This window comes from Coregonus clupeaformis, unplaced genomic scaffold (assembly GCF_020615455.1).
Source record: "Coregonus clupeaformis isolate EN_2021a unplaced genomic scaffold, ASM2061545v1 scaf0802, whole genome shotgun sequence".
Classification (NCBI taxonomy): domain Eukaryota; kingdom Metazoa; phylum Chordata; class Actinopteri; order Salmoniformes; family Salmonidae; genus Coregonus; species Coregonus clupeaformis.
This window is the reverse complement of record NW_025534257.1, coordinates 16405-31914: the sequence shown is the minus strand read 5'-3', so window position 1 is coordinate 31914 and position 15510 is coordinate 16405. Positions and strand designations below refer to the sequence as shown.

Sequence of the window (15510 nt, the reverse complement as noted above, 5' to 3'; positions counted from 1 at the left end):
TGTGACGTGGCATAAAATATAGTGGATGGGACTCTTCTTCAACAACAACAGATAATCAGCCACCTAGGTAGTATGCGAGCCAATTTAACCTTAACATTGGAGCGCTTTAGACGTTTTCGGTGTATATTAGTGACTGTGTTTTAAACACACGTTTGTCGTATCTACTAGTTACCAATTTCCCCCCTTCGTATTTACGTTGTTAGTCAGCGAGCTGACTGGTTAAATTAGCACTAGGCTAGTCGCTTATGCTAACTATCTAGCTAGCTTAATAACATCCAGGACCATGAGCTCACTAAACAACTCCCCCCCTGCTAAAGAAGAGGTCTGCTGGACTGAGAAACAGGGTCTGTGGCTTAATATTGTCGTGAAAGAAGAGGAGGAAGAGGAAGATGTCACAGTGAAAGGCGATGAAGAAGCTATCAGAGTGAACGCGGATGAGGAAGACGAGGATGAGACTGGAGATCTGATTAACACCAGTGAGTACTATCTTAAAAACAGGAGCACAAGTTCTGTCAATTGTTGAACTGATGTGTGGTTTCAAAGTGGTAATCCGGGATTCAAACAACAACAAAATGGCCGCCATTACTATTTTTTTTTACATTTTAGTCATTTAGAAAACGCTCTTGTCCAGAGAGACTTACAGGAACAATTAGGGTTAAGTGCCTTGCTTAAAGGCACATCGACAGATTTTTCACCTAGTTGGCTTGGGGATTCGCACCAGCGTCCTTTCGGTTATTGGCCCAACGCTTGTTTTGGTAAACAGGTATGTAACCACGCACAAATTCCATTTAAAAAAAGCTATGACTACAAGGACTGACCAGCCATAAAATAAAAATAGTTTTAACCAGGTTTTCCAACTATACAGTGTTTGTTTACTAAATCAGCCTACTTCACTTTGTTTTGAGCCGACTTTGCTGTGGGGTTCCAAAACAAATGCAATCAACTTTCACCCGCAGACAATCGGACCTGCATGGAATGTGTTTGTGTGGACTAGAAAAATATGAATGATCTGCTATGCAGTTTTGATTATAGCGGGTTAAGGCTAATCTGATTGAATCTAGGCCCTTAAATTTGAAAATAATCTACACTGAACAAAAATATATAGGCAACATGTGAAGTGTTGGTCCCATGTAGGGCTGTGGCGGTCATGAAATGTTGTCAGCTGGTGATTGTCAAGCAAATAACTCACGGTAATTGGCCGTAATTAACATAAACATGTTTAGCATCTACTGTCTTCCACGCATAGCCTACAAGCCACTGATGCAGACCTTTGGAACATCTACATTTTAAAATATACACGTCATCTATGCACTTGAAATGGAGGAGGCTTTTCCCGTGGGGCATTTGCATGCCAACCAGGTAGGCTAAACTCCTGTTGTAAAGCGAAGCAATGTGCTTAATATTAGGGAAGTTGAGAAATAGATATAGTAGGCCAAGCCTATAGAAAGCTGATGGGATCCCCTTTTTAATAGAGGCTATAAAAACTCTGTTTTCTCACGCAATTGCATAGCATATAGAAATGTTGTGCAACATGATCTCATTAAGTGTTTCATTAGATTTTTGATGACATTTTAACATTGATGTCAGTGATTAGAGGGACAATGGAGTGCTGGGTACCTGACAGTTATCAAGTTTGGTTGGCTATTTAATGACCATCCGCAGCATCAGAGCTTGGAGAAGCCTAGTTACCGTGACGGTCACGTGGAATTTGACTGTGATCATGTATTGTGACCGCAGGTGTGGCGGTAATACATTCACTGTGACAGCTCTAGTCCCATGTTTCATGAGCTGAAATAAAAAGATCCCAGAAATCTTTCATACACACAAAAAGCTTAGGGCCACTCTAAAACGTGCAGTTTTGTCACACAACACAATGCCACAGATGTCTGCAGTTTTGAGGAAGCGTGCAAATTGGCATACTGACTGCAGCAATGTCCACCAGAGTTGTTGCCTGAATTGAATGTTCATTTCTCTACCACAAGCCGCCTCCAACGTCGTTTTAGAGAATTTGGCGGTACGTCCAACCAGCCTCACAACAGCAGACCACGTGTAACCACGCCAGCCCAGGGCCGCCTCATCTGGCTTCTTCTCCTTTGGGATCATCTGAGACCAGCCACCCGGACAGCTGATGAAATTGTGGGTTTGCACAACCTAAGGATTTCCGCACAAACTGTCAGAATCTGTCTCAGGGAAGCTCATCGTCCTCACCAGGATCTTGACCTGACTGCAGTTCGGCGTCGTAACCGACTTCAGTGGGCAAATGCTCACCTTCGATGGCCACTTATAGAAGCAACAACGGCTCAGCTACAAAGTGGTAGTCCGCACAAGCTCACAGAACGGGACCGCTGATGCGCGTAGCGTGTAAAAATCGTCTGTCCTCGGTTGCAACACTCACTACCGAGTTCCAAACTGCTTCTGGAAGCGACGTCAGCACAAGAACTGTTCGTCGGGAGCTTCATGAAATGGGTTTCCATGGCCGAGCAGTCGCACACAAGCCTAAGATCACCATGTGCAATGCCAAGCGCTGGCTGGAGTGGTGTAAAGCTCGCCGCCATTGGACTTCGGAGCAGTGGAAATGCTTTCTCTGGAGTGATGAATCACGCTTTACCATCTGGCAGTCCGATTGACAAATCTGTGTTTGGCGGATTCCAACGGACTAATCTGGGTTTGGCGGATGCCACGAGAACCCTACCTGCCCCAATGCATAGTGCCAACTGTAAAGTTTGGTGGAGGAGGAATAATGGTCTGGGGCTGTTTTTCATGGTTCGGGCGAGGCCCCTTAGTTCCAGTAAATTGAAATCTTAATGCTACAGCATACAATGCCATCTAGACGATTCTGTGCTTCCAGATTTGTGGCAACAGTTTGGGGAAGGCCCTTTCCTGTTTCAGCAAGACAATAACCCCATGCACAAAGCGAGGTCCATACAGAAATGGCCCGTCGAGATCGGTGTGGAAGAACTTGACTGGCCTGCACAGAGCCCTGACCTCAACCCCATCGAACACCTTTGGGATAAATTAGAATGCCGACTGCGAGCCAGGCCTAATTGCCCAACATCAGTGCCCGACCTCACTAATGCTCTTGTGGCTGAATGGAAGCAAGTCCCCACAGCAATGTTCCAACATCTAGTGGAAAGCCTTCTCAGAAGAGTGGAGGCAGTTATAGCAGCAAAGGTGGGACCAACTCCATATTAATGCCCATGATTTTGGAATGAGATGTTCGCTGAGCAGGTGTCCACATAATTTTGTTCATGTTGGAGCAAGTACCTTGGAAAAAGGTAGGAGTGTGGATCAGAAAACCAGTCAGTATCTGGTGTGACCAACATTTGCCTCAGGCAGCGCAACACATCTCCTTCGCATATGATCAGGCTGTTGATTGTGGCCTGTGGAATGCTGTCCCAATCCTCTTCAATGGCTATGCGAAGTTGCTGGATATTGGCAGGAACTGGAACACTCTCATACACGTCAATTTCAGAGCATCCCAAACATGCCCAATGGGTGACATGTCTGGTGAGAATGCAGGTCATTGAAGAACTGGGACATTTTCAGCTTCCAGGAATTGTGTACAGATCCTTGCGACATGAGGCTGTGCATTATCATGCTGAAACATGAGGTGATGGCGGTGGATGAAACTGGGATTCTGTTCACAATGTTGACATCAGCGAACCACTTGCCCACACAACGCCATACACGCTGTCTGCCATTTGCCCGGTACAGTTGAAACAGGGATTCATCCGTGAAGAGCACACTTCTCTAGCGTGTCAGTGGCCATCAAAGGTGAGCATTTACCCACTGAAGTCTGTTACAAAGCCGAACTACAGTCAGGTCAAGACCCTGTTGAGGACGATGCGCACACAGATGAGCTTTCTCTGCGACGGTTTCTGACAGTTTGTGCAGAAATTCTTCGGTTGTGGAAACCCAGTTTCATCAGCTGTCTGGGTGGCTGGTCTCGGACGATCCCGCTGATGATAAAGCCGGATGTGGAGGTCCTGGGCTGACATGGTTACACGTGGTCTGCGGTTGTGAGGCTGCATATTTTCTAAAACGACGTTGGAGGCTGCTTATGGTAGAGAAATGAACATTCAATTATCTGGCAACAACTCTGGTGGACATTCCTGCAGTCAGCATGCCAATTGCACGCTCCCTCAACTTGAGACATCTGTGGCATTGTGTTGCGACACAACTGCACATTTTATTGGCCTTTTAATGGACCCAGCATAAGGTGTGTAATGATCATGCTGTTTAATCAGTTTCTTGATATGCCACACCTGTCAGGTGGATGGATTATATTGGCAAAGGAGAAATGTTCACTAACAGGGAAGTAAACAAATTCTTGAGCAAAATTTGCGGTAAATAAGCTTTTTATGTTCAAGGAAAATTTCGGGGATCTTTTATTTCAGCTCATGAAACATGGGACGAACACTTTAAATGTTGCGTTTGTATTTTAGTTCAAACAGCTTAAACGCAAATACAGTTACTTTGCTGTTGTTCTGGCTACACTGTTTGATGGGACAGTGTTCGCCATAGTTGTCTAGCTAGCAAGCCAGGGATAAGAGGGTTGCCAACCAGCATGGCAACGGGACCTTTGAAAACGAACAAATGGGTCCATAGAAAGAGAACAAAAAGACTATAAACGATTGGGGCGCGTCTCCTAGCAACCTAATTGGCTTGGGTAACAACCCTAGATTTGTGTCGGGACTAGATCTCATGGAAGGATGAAATGGAATGAATAAATGTATCAAAATAACATTTTTATGGAAAATATGTCAATCATTATTTTAATATGTTGGTAATCCGTTGTACAAAAGTGATAATGCCCTGGAAGTCGGTGTTTTTTGGAGGATATATTGGCACTGTTTGCCGGCCCGAGCCAGAATACCTGTGCCAATATATCCTTCAAACACTGGCTTCTCTGGCATTATCACTTAAACACTACAGCCACTCGGTAATGATGCTTTCTGCTGTTCTACATTTGCATTTCAAACATTTAGCAGATGCTCTTATCCAGAGAGACTTACATTAGTGCATTCGTATTGAGATAGATAGGTGAGACAACATACCACAGTCATAGAATACACATTTTCCCTCAACAAAGTAGTAAGATAAGACGGTTTATTTAAAATACACTTTAAAGAGGTTTCAGACGTTTTTAAAAGATGGGCTCTGCTGTTCTGACATTAGGGCAGTCCTTCTCAAATAGTGGGGGGCTCGGAGCGATGCCGGGGGGGCGCGTGTGACCCCGGGGAACATGCTTTTCTTTGCCGCAGGGAGTAGTTTTTTTTTGCACCTAACAAGAGCACAGAGCAGGAGATATGAAGTGCAGATAACAAACCCTTAAGAGACACCATGGAAACATATCTAACAGGGATGAAAAGAAAGGCGGAGAGAGACGGAGATAATGAGACAAACGTAAGTCTCCCGAAAGCTAAGACGAGGAAATATGACGAAGCGTATGTAGCGCTTGGCTTCACTGTGACTACGGTGGGAGAAGAGGAAAGACCGGTATGTTTACTGTGTCTAAAAATGTTGGCAGCGGACAGCATGAAGCCAAATAAATTAAGGCATCACTTAAAGACATTACACCCCAATCACGCTGATAAGCCGCTTGAGTTTTTTCAGCGAAAAACGTGCCGAATATTGCCAACAATCGTCCCGCTTTGTGAATGCTACTTCAGTAAACCAGCGAGCACTGTTGGCATCATATAAGGTGGCGTACCAAATTGCTCAGTGCAAAAAAAAACACTCCATAGCAGAGGAGCTGATACTGCCTGCAGCATTAGACATGGTCTCTGTCATGCTGGATGACGCAAGTGCTGCAAAAATAAAAACTATCCCTCTGTCCAATGACACTGTCGCCAGACGTATAAATTACATTGCTAACGATCTTAAAGAACAGCTGGTAGATAAACTCAAAGACAAACGTTTTGCCTTACAGTTCGATGAAGCAACTGACAGCAACAAAGACTGTTTGTTTATCGCTTATGTACGTTTTGACATGACAAACTCCCTGTGTGAGGATATACTTTTTTGTAAATATGTCAGAGACAGAGCCACAGCTGAAGAGCTATTCAAAATGCTGGACTGCTTCCTGACTGAGAATGGGCTAAAGTGGGAGAACTGCATTGGTGTTTGCAGTGATGGTGCACAGACCATGGCAGGGATGAGAAAAGGACTTCGGGCACTCATCAAGAAGGCCTCACCTAATGCTGAGTGGACACACTGTGTTATACACAGAGAATCACTGGCATCAAGGCACCTTTACTCTGAATTAAGTGACTGACATTGTACAGTGGGGGAAAAAGTATTTAGTCAGTCACCAATTGTGCAAGTTCTCCCACTTAAAAAGATGAGAGGCCTGTAATTTTCATCATAGGTACACGTCAACTATGACAGACAAATTGAGGAAAAAAATTCCAGAAAATCACATTGTAGGATTTTTCATGAATTTATTTGCAAATTATGGTGGAAAATAAGTATTTGGTCACCTACAAACAAGCAAGATTTCTGGCTCTCACAGACCTGTAACTTCTTCTTTAAGAGGCTCCTCTGTCCTCCACTCGTTACCTGTATTAATGGCACCTGTTTGAACTTGTTATCTGTATAAAAGACACCTGTCCACAACCTCAAACAGTCACACTCCAAACTCCACTATGGCCAAGACCAAAGAGCTGTCAAAGGACACCAGAAACAAAATTGTAGACCTGCACCAGGCTGGGAAGACTGAATCTGCAATAGGTAAGCAGCTTGGTTTGAAGAAATCAACTGTGGGAGCAATTATTAGGAAATGGAAGACATACAAGACCACTGATAATCTCCCTCGATCTGGGGCTCCACGCAAGATCTCACCCCGTGGGGTCAAAATGATCACAAGAACGGTGAGCAAAAATCCCAGAACCACACAGGGGGACCTAGTGAATGACCTGCAGAGAGCTGGACCAAAGTAACAAAGCCTACCATCAGTAACACTACGCCGCCAGGGACTCAAATCCTGCAGTGACAGACGTGTCCCCCTGCTTAAGCCAGTACATGTCCAGGCCCGTCTGAAGTTTGCTAGAGTGAATTTGGATGATCCAGAAGAGGATTGGGAGAATGTCATATGGTCAGATGAAACCAAAATATAACTTTTTGGTAAAAACTCAACTCGTTGTGTTTGGAGGACAAAGAATGCCGAGTTGCATCCAAAGAACACCATACCTACTGTGAAGCATGGGGGTGGAAACATCATGGTTTGGGGCTGTTTTTCTGCAAAGGGACCAGGACGACTGATCCGTGTAAAGGGAAGAATGAATGGGGCCATGTATCGTGAGATTTTGAGTGAAAACCTCCTTCCATCAGCAAGGGCATTGAAGATGAAACGTGGCTGGGTCTTTCAGCATGACAATGATCCCAAACACACCGCCCGGGCAACGAAGGAGTGGCTTCGTAAGAAGCATTTCAAGGTCCTGGAGTGGCCTAGCCAGTCTCCAGATCTCAACCCCATAGAAAATCTTTGGAGGGAGTTGAAAGTCCGTGTTGCCCAGCGACAGCCCCAAAACATCACTGCTCTAGAGGAGATCTGCATGGAGGAATGGGCCAAAATACCAGCAACAGTGTGTGAAAACCTTGTAAAGACTTACAGAAAACGTTTGACCTGTGTCATTGCCAACAAAGGGTATATAACAAAGTATTGAGAAACTTTTGTTATTGACCAAATACTTATTTTCCACCATAATTTGCAAATAAATTCATTAGAAATCCTACAATGTGATTTTCTGGATATTTTTTCTCCTCATTTTGTCTGTCATAGTTGACGTGTACCTATAATGAAAATTACAGGCCTCTCTCATCTTTTTAAGTGGGAGAACTTGCACAATTGGTGGCTGACTAAATACTTTTTTCCCCCACTGTAGGTGTAGTCAATTTTATAAAGACCAGACCACTAAAAAGTGGTCTTCTCTGCTATCTGTGAGGAGATGGGAGCTGAACATCAAGCTGTGCTGTTTCACAGTGAAGCAAGGAGGCTGTCCCGAGTTTTTGAGCTCAGAGAGCAGATAAGAATGTTTTCGGAGCAGGAGCACAAGTATGACCTCGCAGAAAGATTTAGTGATGAGAACTTCCTGGCAAAACTGGCCTACCTGAGTGACATATTTGGAAAGCTAAATGAACTAAATCTACAGCTTCAAGGGAAAAAACACCTCCCTCAGGTCACAGACAAGATCAGCTCATTCACTCGAAAGCTTGCAATGTGGGGGCAGGCGACTTCATGAAGGAAATACTGATTCATTCGAGAACCTGCATGAATTTGTTGACACTACTGACTATGATGCCACCTCAGTGATTCCATATAGTAAAGAGCATATTTCATCACTGATGGGATTCTTTAAAAAGTACTTCCCTGAAAACAGTTCCCAATTTGACTGGGTGAGAGATGCTTTTAATGCACCAGCTCCAACTGGTTTCAGCTCTGCAGAGGAGGACCAGTTCATTGATATGATGTCCGACTCCACATTGAGACTGAGGTTCACATCACAGACACTGAGTGAATTCTGGCTGAGTGTAGAGAGGCAGTATCCACTCTTAGGGCAGAGGGCCATGGGCATTCTTCTTCCTTTTGCAACATCTTATCTTTGTGAGACTGGCTTCTCTGCTGTTGCTGCACTGAAGACCAAGTACAGGTCCCAGCTAAACATTGAGCAGGAGCTGAGAGTTGCAGTATCATGCTTCAAACCCCGCTTCGAAAAGCTGTGCACTGCAAAACGTGCTCATTGTAGCCATTTATCCTAACTTCCTCATTTTGCAAAAAAAAATCAGCACATTGTTTTATTCATTTTTGTTTTATAGGTCAAAGTGTTTCATATATTGTGCTCCTGAGTTAATGTTGCTGATCAATTTGAATGTATTATTATTTATTGATATATATTTTATTTTATTTTTCAGTATCAAATGGTCAAAAAAAAATTACAGTTTAAATAAGGCTTGACATTTTTTTTTTTCAGGCAAATTGATGCACTTTAAGTCTTTTCTGTTACAGACTAAAAAACAATGTTAATAAAGTTCGTCTTTGTTGTAAGTTGATCTATATTTCTTTTTAATTTTTTTATTTTCTTTAATGTTAATAAGGATACAATGTTATGCAGAGGTGTACTTAGAACAATTTCATAGACAAATGATACTATTTCCAGTCGTGGCGGAGAGTTGGGGGGCGCGAAATGTTTATTTCTTCCTAGGGGGCGCAACAGAAAATAATTGAGAAGCACTGCATTAGGGGAAGCTTGTTCCACCATTAGGGTGCCAGCACAGAGAAGAGCTTTGACTGGGCTGAGCGGGCGCTGCCCTCCTGTAGGGTTGGGAGGGCCAAGAGACCAGAGGTGGCAGAACAGGGTGCTCGGGTTGGGTTGTTAAGAACGCTATTCTGATCATTATTGGAATTTGACCTCCAGGTACCCTCTCTTAAGGACAGAGGTCACCATAAAGAAGGTCTTAGTGATTGGTAAATCGGCCATGGGTGTCCTGAAGTGATTCAAATGTATAGTCTATTCAACCCCCAAGGCAGCCTTGATTTAATGTTTTGACCCAGGGCAGGGAAGGATGAAACAACGAACAGTGAAGGCCAGAGTATTTAGGTCTGCCCTCCCCTCAGGAGGGTGGCACATTGTTACAAACCTTGCAGAATAGTCATTTCAGTCTCTCTGCAGTCTGCTTGTGCACATCTTGGTTTAATAAAACTCGTAAATATATAATGATCTCTTGCATCCAGCATAGCTGAAGGAAGGGAGGAGAAGTTCCCCTTGCTGCTCCAGAACCAAGCACCAGGGTCTTGAAGATTATGCATTTTATTGAGGGATCTAGTCTAGATTAAACCTTGTAGGTTTCATTCAGGTCTCTCTGTTTAACCAAATACTCTGTTTGTCTTCAGCAGGTGAGAGACCAGACTCTCTCAACCGGAAGAGTCCTTCAGGGGAACCAAACCCAGAGACGACCAAACCAGCAAGACCACTCCACTGCTCCCAGTGTGGAAAGGGTTTTAGACACTCAGGGAACCTGAAAACGCATGAGATGACGCACACAGGAGAGAAGCCTTATCACTGCTCCCAGTGTGGAAAGGGTTTTAGACTCTCAGGACATCTAAAGGTGCATGAAAGAACACACACTGGAGAGAAGCCATATCAATGCTCCCAGTGTGGAAAGGGTTTTGGACACTCAGGGAATCTAAAAGTGCATGAAAGAACACACACTGGAGAGAAGCCATATCAATGCTCCCAGTGTGGAAAGGGTTTTGGACACTCAAGGAATCTAAAACTGCATGAAAGAACACACACTGGAGAGAAGCCATATCAATGCTCCCACTGTGGAAATGAATTTTCCTCACCAGGGGACCTGAAATCACATGAGAAAACACACTTAGTAGAGAGGCCTTTCCAATGCTCCCAGTGTGGAAAGAGATTTATTCAGTTATCGCATCTGAAAGATCATGAAAGAATACACCCAGGAGAACAACCATTCCAATGCTCCTTGTGTGGGAAACGTTTTACCCATTCATGGAACATGAAAATGCATGAGATGACACACACAGGAGGGAAGCCTTTCCACTGCTCCCAGTGTGGAAAAAGTTTTACCCAGTTAGGGACCTTGAAAACACATGAGATGACACACACATAAGAGAAGGAGAGAAGCCTTTCCAATGCTCCCAGTGTGGAAAGAGGTTTACCTGGTTAGGGAATCAGAAAACGCATGAGAGAACACACAAGGGAGAAGCCCTACCACTGTTCAGACTGTGGAAAGAGATTTACCCAGCTAGGCTACCTGAAATCACATGAGCGGACACACACACATGAGATAAGCCTTTTTCCACTGCGGAAAAAGTTTAACCCATTTAGGGAACTTGAAAACGCATAAGATGACACACACACACAGGAGAGAAGCCTTTCCACTGCTCCAAGTGTGGAAAGGATTTTAGAAATGTAGGGAACCTGAAAGTGCATGAAAGAAGATACACTGGAGAGATGCCTAAGAGTTAGGGACACTGAAAAAGCATGAGAGGACACACACACAGGATAGAAGCCTTTCCAATAATCTCATTGTTGGAAGAGATTTTCCCGGTCAGAGGACCTGAAATCACATGATGGAATAGCGAGGCAGTGTTCTGACTTATATTTTTGACTAGGAAATTGTGTTTTGGTTTATGCCACATAAAATCAATGTTCATAAAATCAAGCTTACTCAATAACAGGCTTACCTTTTGTTTTCAAGACATGATCACATCTGAAATCTTTTTTTTTTAAATGTGTATTTTGATTATGAATTTTGATTATTCATAATATAGATTTGAATATTGGTATTTCAAAATACAAGTTATTATATAGAATGTGGATTTGTTGTTTCTAACCTTGAAACCTATTGTATTTGATATGATTTGGATATTGCTAAATGAATTTGATTGGATACATGATTTGGATATTGCAAAATGTAAATTATTAAATTAGATTAGGATCAAAACTTGTGGAGGAACAAAAATAGCATAAATAAGAAAGTATACCAGTTTCATTTGAGGACCAGGATGTTGAGAGGTTTTTCTGGGGGGGACTTGATGTTTGGGCCGGCGGCCGAGAGGTCGCTGGTTTGGGTACCTGATTTGGCTGGGTGGGAGATCGGTCTTTTGACCCTGGTTGCTCCTGTGGGTCGCTTTGGATGGGATTGGCTGCTAGATGACTGAATGGAATGTAAATGTTGAGCGGCTTCACTGCAGGTAGATTGTATGTTTTAAAATTCAATAAAAATAAATAAAAATGACAAAATTAGATTAATAGAATGTGCATTTCTTACATTTCACATTTTGCTGACGCTTTTATCCAGAGCGACTTTACAGTTAGTGAGTGCATACATTTTCGTACTGGTCCCCCGTGGGAATCAAACCCACAACTCTGGCATTGCAAGCGCCATGCTCTACAAACTGAGCTACACGGGACCTTGATTCTAACTTTGAAAACCTCTTGAATTTTGCCGTTGCGATTCATTTGAGTTAATTTGTGTACTAGTCATCAAGCTAAAGGAGTATAAAAATGTGATGATGTTGTTCTGATAACATTGATAAGATGTTGACATGAAAAACATTCACAACCACATGAATGTTCACATTAGTATTATTCCACCATGTCAGAGAACTTCGGTGCTGATTGTAAAAAGGATTTGATAAACGCAACATATTATCTGAAAAATTTAATATATATTTTTAACTGGATGTTCATTATATACATCTACACTATGTATTGTTACACCATGTAGGAGCAGTATAGACCTAGTCTGTTTATTATATACATCTACACTATGTATTGTTACTGGACTCCAGTGGAGGCTGCTGAGGGGAGGACGTCTCTTAGTAATGGCTGGAATGGAGTCAATGGAAACCATATGTTTGATGCCATTCCATTGACTCAATTCCAGCCATTATTATGAGCCGTCCTCCCCTCATCAGCCTCCACTGCTGGACTCCTATGCTATGACAAGAAGTCACTTTATCATAGCAGGTTAGGAGAACTTACGCAGCATGTTAGGATAATTAATGTTGCAGGTCACGAGAATTAGGTTAAGATTAGGAAAAGGGTTAGAGATGGCGAAACTGCTCTCTTACGAAAAGTCACTTCCATCTAGAAGTGGTATGTTTTTAGGGAACATTGTTACAGACCTAGCTGCTTGTGATATTATCTGTTTGTTTGATTGATTTCCTAAATGCAGATGTGCAGTAGTTTAGAATGTTTTAAATTCTCACTTGTAAAAAAAAAATCTGCACTGGTCAATGAGGACATGATCTCTTTGTACGTTTCCATATAATATTATTAGTTAATGAAATAAATGAAAAATAAATGTTTTGTCTGAAAATCAATAAAGTTGGTACTCAACTACGTTACCCACTCCAGTCAGCAGATGGCGATGTGCGTCTTTCTGGTGATGCTGCCAGATTGTAACGTATAATTTAGTGGACGGGACACTTCTTCAACACCAACAACAGCTAGTCAGCCACCTCCTTAACTTGCTAGTAAACATGGCCAAAATATTGGAACTCTTTCAGTGTATATTTATCGCTAATGCTAGAGTGAAAGAGGAGGAAGGAGTGTTGGAGGATGCATTGAGGTGGAGAAAGCATTGTGAAAGAGGAGGAAAGAGTGTTGGAGGAAGCATTGAGAGTGTTGGAGAAAGCATTGAGAGTGAAAGAGGAGGAAGTAGAGGGGGAGGAAGCATTGAGAGTGAAAGGGGAGGAAGCAGAGGATATGACTGTCACAGTGAAAGAGGAGGAGTAGATGACTGTCACAGTGAAAGAGGAGGAGGAAGAGGAGATGATTGTCACAGTGAAAGAAGAGGAGGAAGAGGAGATGACTGTCACAGTGAAAGAGGAGGAGGAAGAGGAGATGACTGTCACAGTGAAAGAGGGGGGGGAGACTTGAGATCTGATTAACACAAATGAGCAGGGCCGCAACTTTCACTGGGGACGGGGGTGGGGGGGACAGGCGGTTTTATCATTGCACAGTGATCCAGAAATATGGCATCTGTGTGCTTTAGGACCATGCGGACGCCTCAAAGCAGTCGTGGAGGCTGTTTGGCGGGTTTAGCCGGCTGGATTTAGGACCACACACACACCACAGAGCATGTGGACAGGCTGTGTGAAGGCAAAGCTTCTGACCAGCATGGTGCTGCTGTCTGCAGCTGCTGTCCCTGTGTATTGCGAGTTGTAAAAGTAAGCAGAGCAGAAACTGGCTACTCTTTATTTGACTAATGTAGCTGGCAAGGTTGACTTAACATAAAAAATAGTATTTATTCCCAGTGCTGAGCTGGTAGTGTAACTGACATGTAACGTTAGCTAATGTTTCATCCCCTCTCGACTGAAGTTCTGTCTGAAGATAAAGAAATATTATGTGGTCCTCTGTAGCTCAGCTGGTAGAGCATGGCGCTTGTAACGCCAAGGTAGTGGGTTCGATCCCCGGGACCACCCATACACAAAAATGTATGCACGCATGGCTGTAAGTCGCTTTGGATAAAAGCGTCTGCTAAATGGCATATTAAATAGCTAGCTAGCTCCCACAGCCAGTTCAGCTCTAGCCTCTACAGTTGAAGTCGGAAATTTACATACACTTAGGTTGGAGTCATTAAAACTTGTTTTTCAACCACTCCACACAGTTCTTGTTAACAAACTATAGTTTTGGCAAGTCGGTTAGGACATCTACTTTGTGCATGACACAAGTAATTTTTACAACCATTGTTTACAGACAGATTATTGCACACAATTAATTCCAGTGGGTCAGAATTTTACATACACTAAGTTGACTGTGCCTTTAAACAGCTTGGAAAATTCCAGAAAATTATGTCATGGCTTTAGAAGCTTCTGATAGGCTAATTTACATCATTTGAGTCAATTGGAGGTGTACCTGTGGATGTATTTCAAGGCCTACCTTCAAACTCAGTGCCTCTTTGCTTGACATCATGGGAAAATCAAAAGAAATCACCCAAGACCTCAGAAAAACATTTGTAGACCTCCACAAGTCTGGTTCAACCCTGGGAGCAATTTCAAAACGCCTGAAGGTTCCACGTTCATCTGTACAAACAATAGTACGCAAGTATAAACACCATGGGACCACGCAGCCGTCATACCACTCAGGTAGGAGATCCGTTCTGTCTCCTAGAGATGAACGTACTTTGGTGCGAAAAGTGCAAATCAATCCCAGAACAACAGCAAAGGACCTTGTGAAGATTCTGGAGGAAACAGGTACAAAAGTATCTATATCCACAGTCCTATATCGACATAACCTGAAAGGCCGCTCAGCAAGGAAGAAGCCACTGCTCCAAAACCGCCATAAAGAAGCCAGACTACGGTTTGCAACTGCTCATGGGGACAAAGATCATACCTTTTGGAGAAATGTCCTCTGGTCTGATGAAACAAAAATAGAACTGTTTGGCCATAATGACCATCGTTATGTTTGGAGGAAAAAGGGGGACGCTTGCAAGCTGAAGAACACCATCCCAACCGTGAAGCACGGGGGTGGCAGCATCATGCTGTGGGGGTGCTTTTCTGCACGAGGGACTGGTGCACTTCCCAAAATTGATGGCATCATGAGGAAGGAAAATTATGTGGATATATTGAATCTCAAGTCAGTCAGGAAGTTAAAGCTTGGTCGCAAATGGGTCTTCCAAATGGACAATGACCTCAAGCATACTTCCAAAGTTGTGGCAAAATGACTTAAGGACAACAAAGTCAAGGTATTGGAGTGGCCATCACAAAGCCCTGACCTCAATCCTATAGAAAATGTGTGGGCTGAACTGAAAAAGCGTGTGTGAGCAAGGAGGCCTACAAACCTGACTCAGTTACACCAGCTCTGTCAGGAGGAATGGGCCAAAATTCACCCAACTTATTGTGGGAAGCTTGTGAAAGGCTACCCAAAACATTTGACCCAAGTTAAACAATTCAAAGGCAATGCGACCAAATACTAATTGAGTGTATGTAAACTTCTGATTCACTGGGAATGTGATGAAAGTAATAAAAGCTTA

General features: G+C 43.2%; 1 protein-coding gene across 2 annotated transcripts; it reads left to right on the top strand.

Annotated features, from left to right (window-relative positions):
• LOC123485693 (zinc finger protein 239-like) lies at positions 1 to 11864 on the top strand. 2 transcript variants are annotated; one of them, XM_045216798.1, is made up of 2 exons: positions 1 to 476; positions 9896 to 11864. In XM_045216798.1, the coding sequence occupies exons 1-2, from the start codon at positions 284 to 286 to the stop codon at positions 10633 to 10635; spliced, it is 933 nt and encodes a 310-aa protein (XP_045072733.1). In that variant the 5' UTR covers positions 1 to 283; the 3' UTR covers positions 10636 to 11864. The 2 variants fall into 2 exon arrangements, with proteins under 2 accessions (XP_045072733.1, XP_045072732.1); XM_045216797.1 differs by having other exon boundaries at positions 9893 to 11864.
• Positions 11865 to 15510: the final 3646 nt, after the last annotated feature.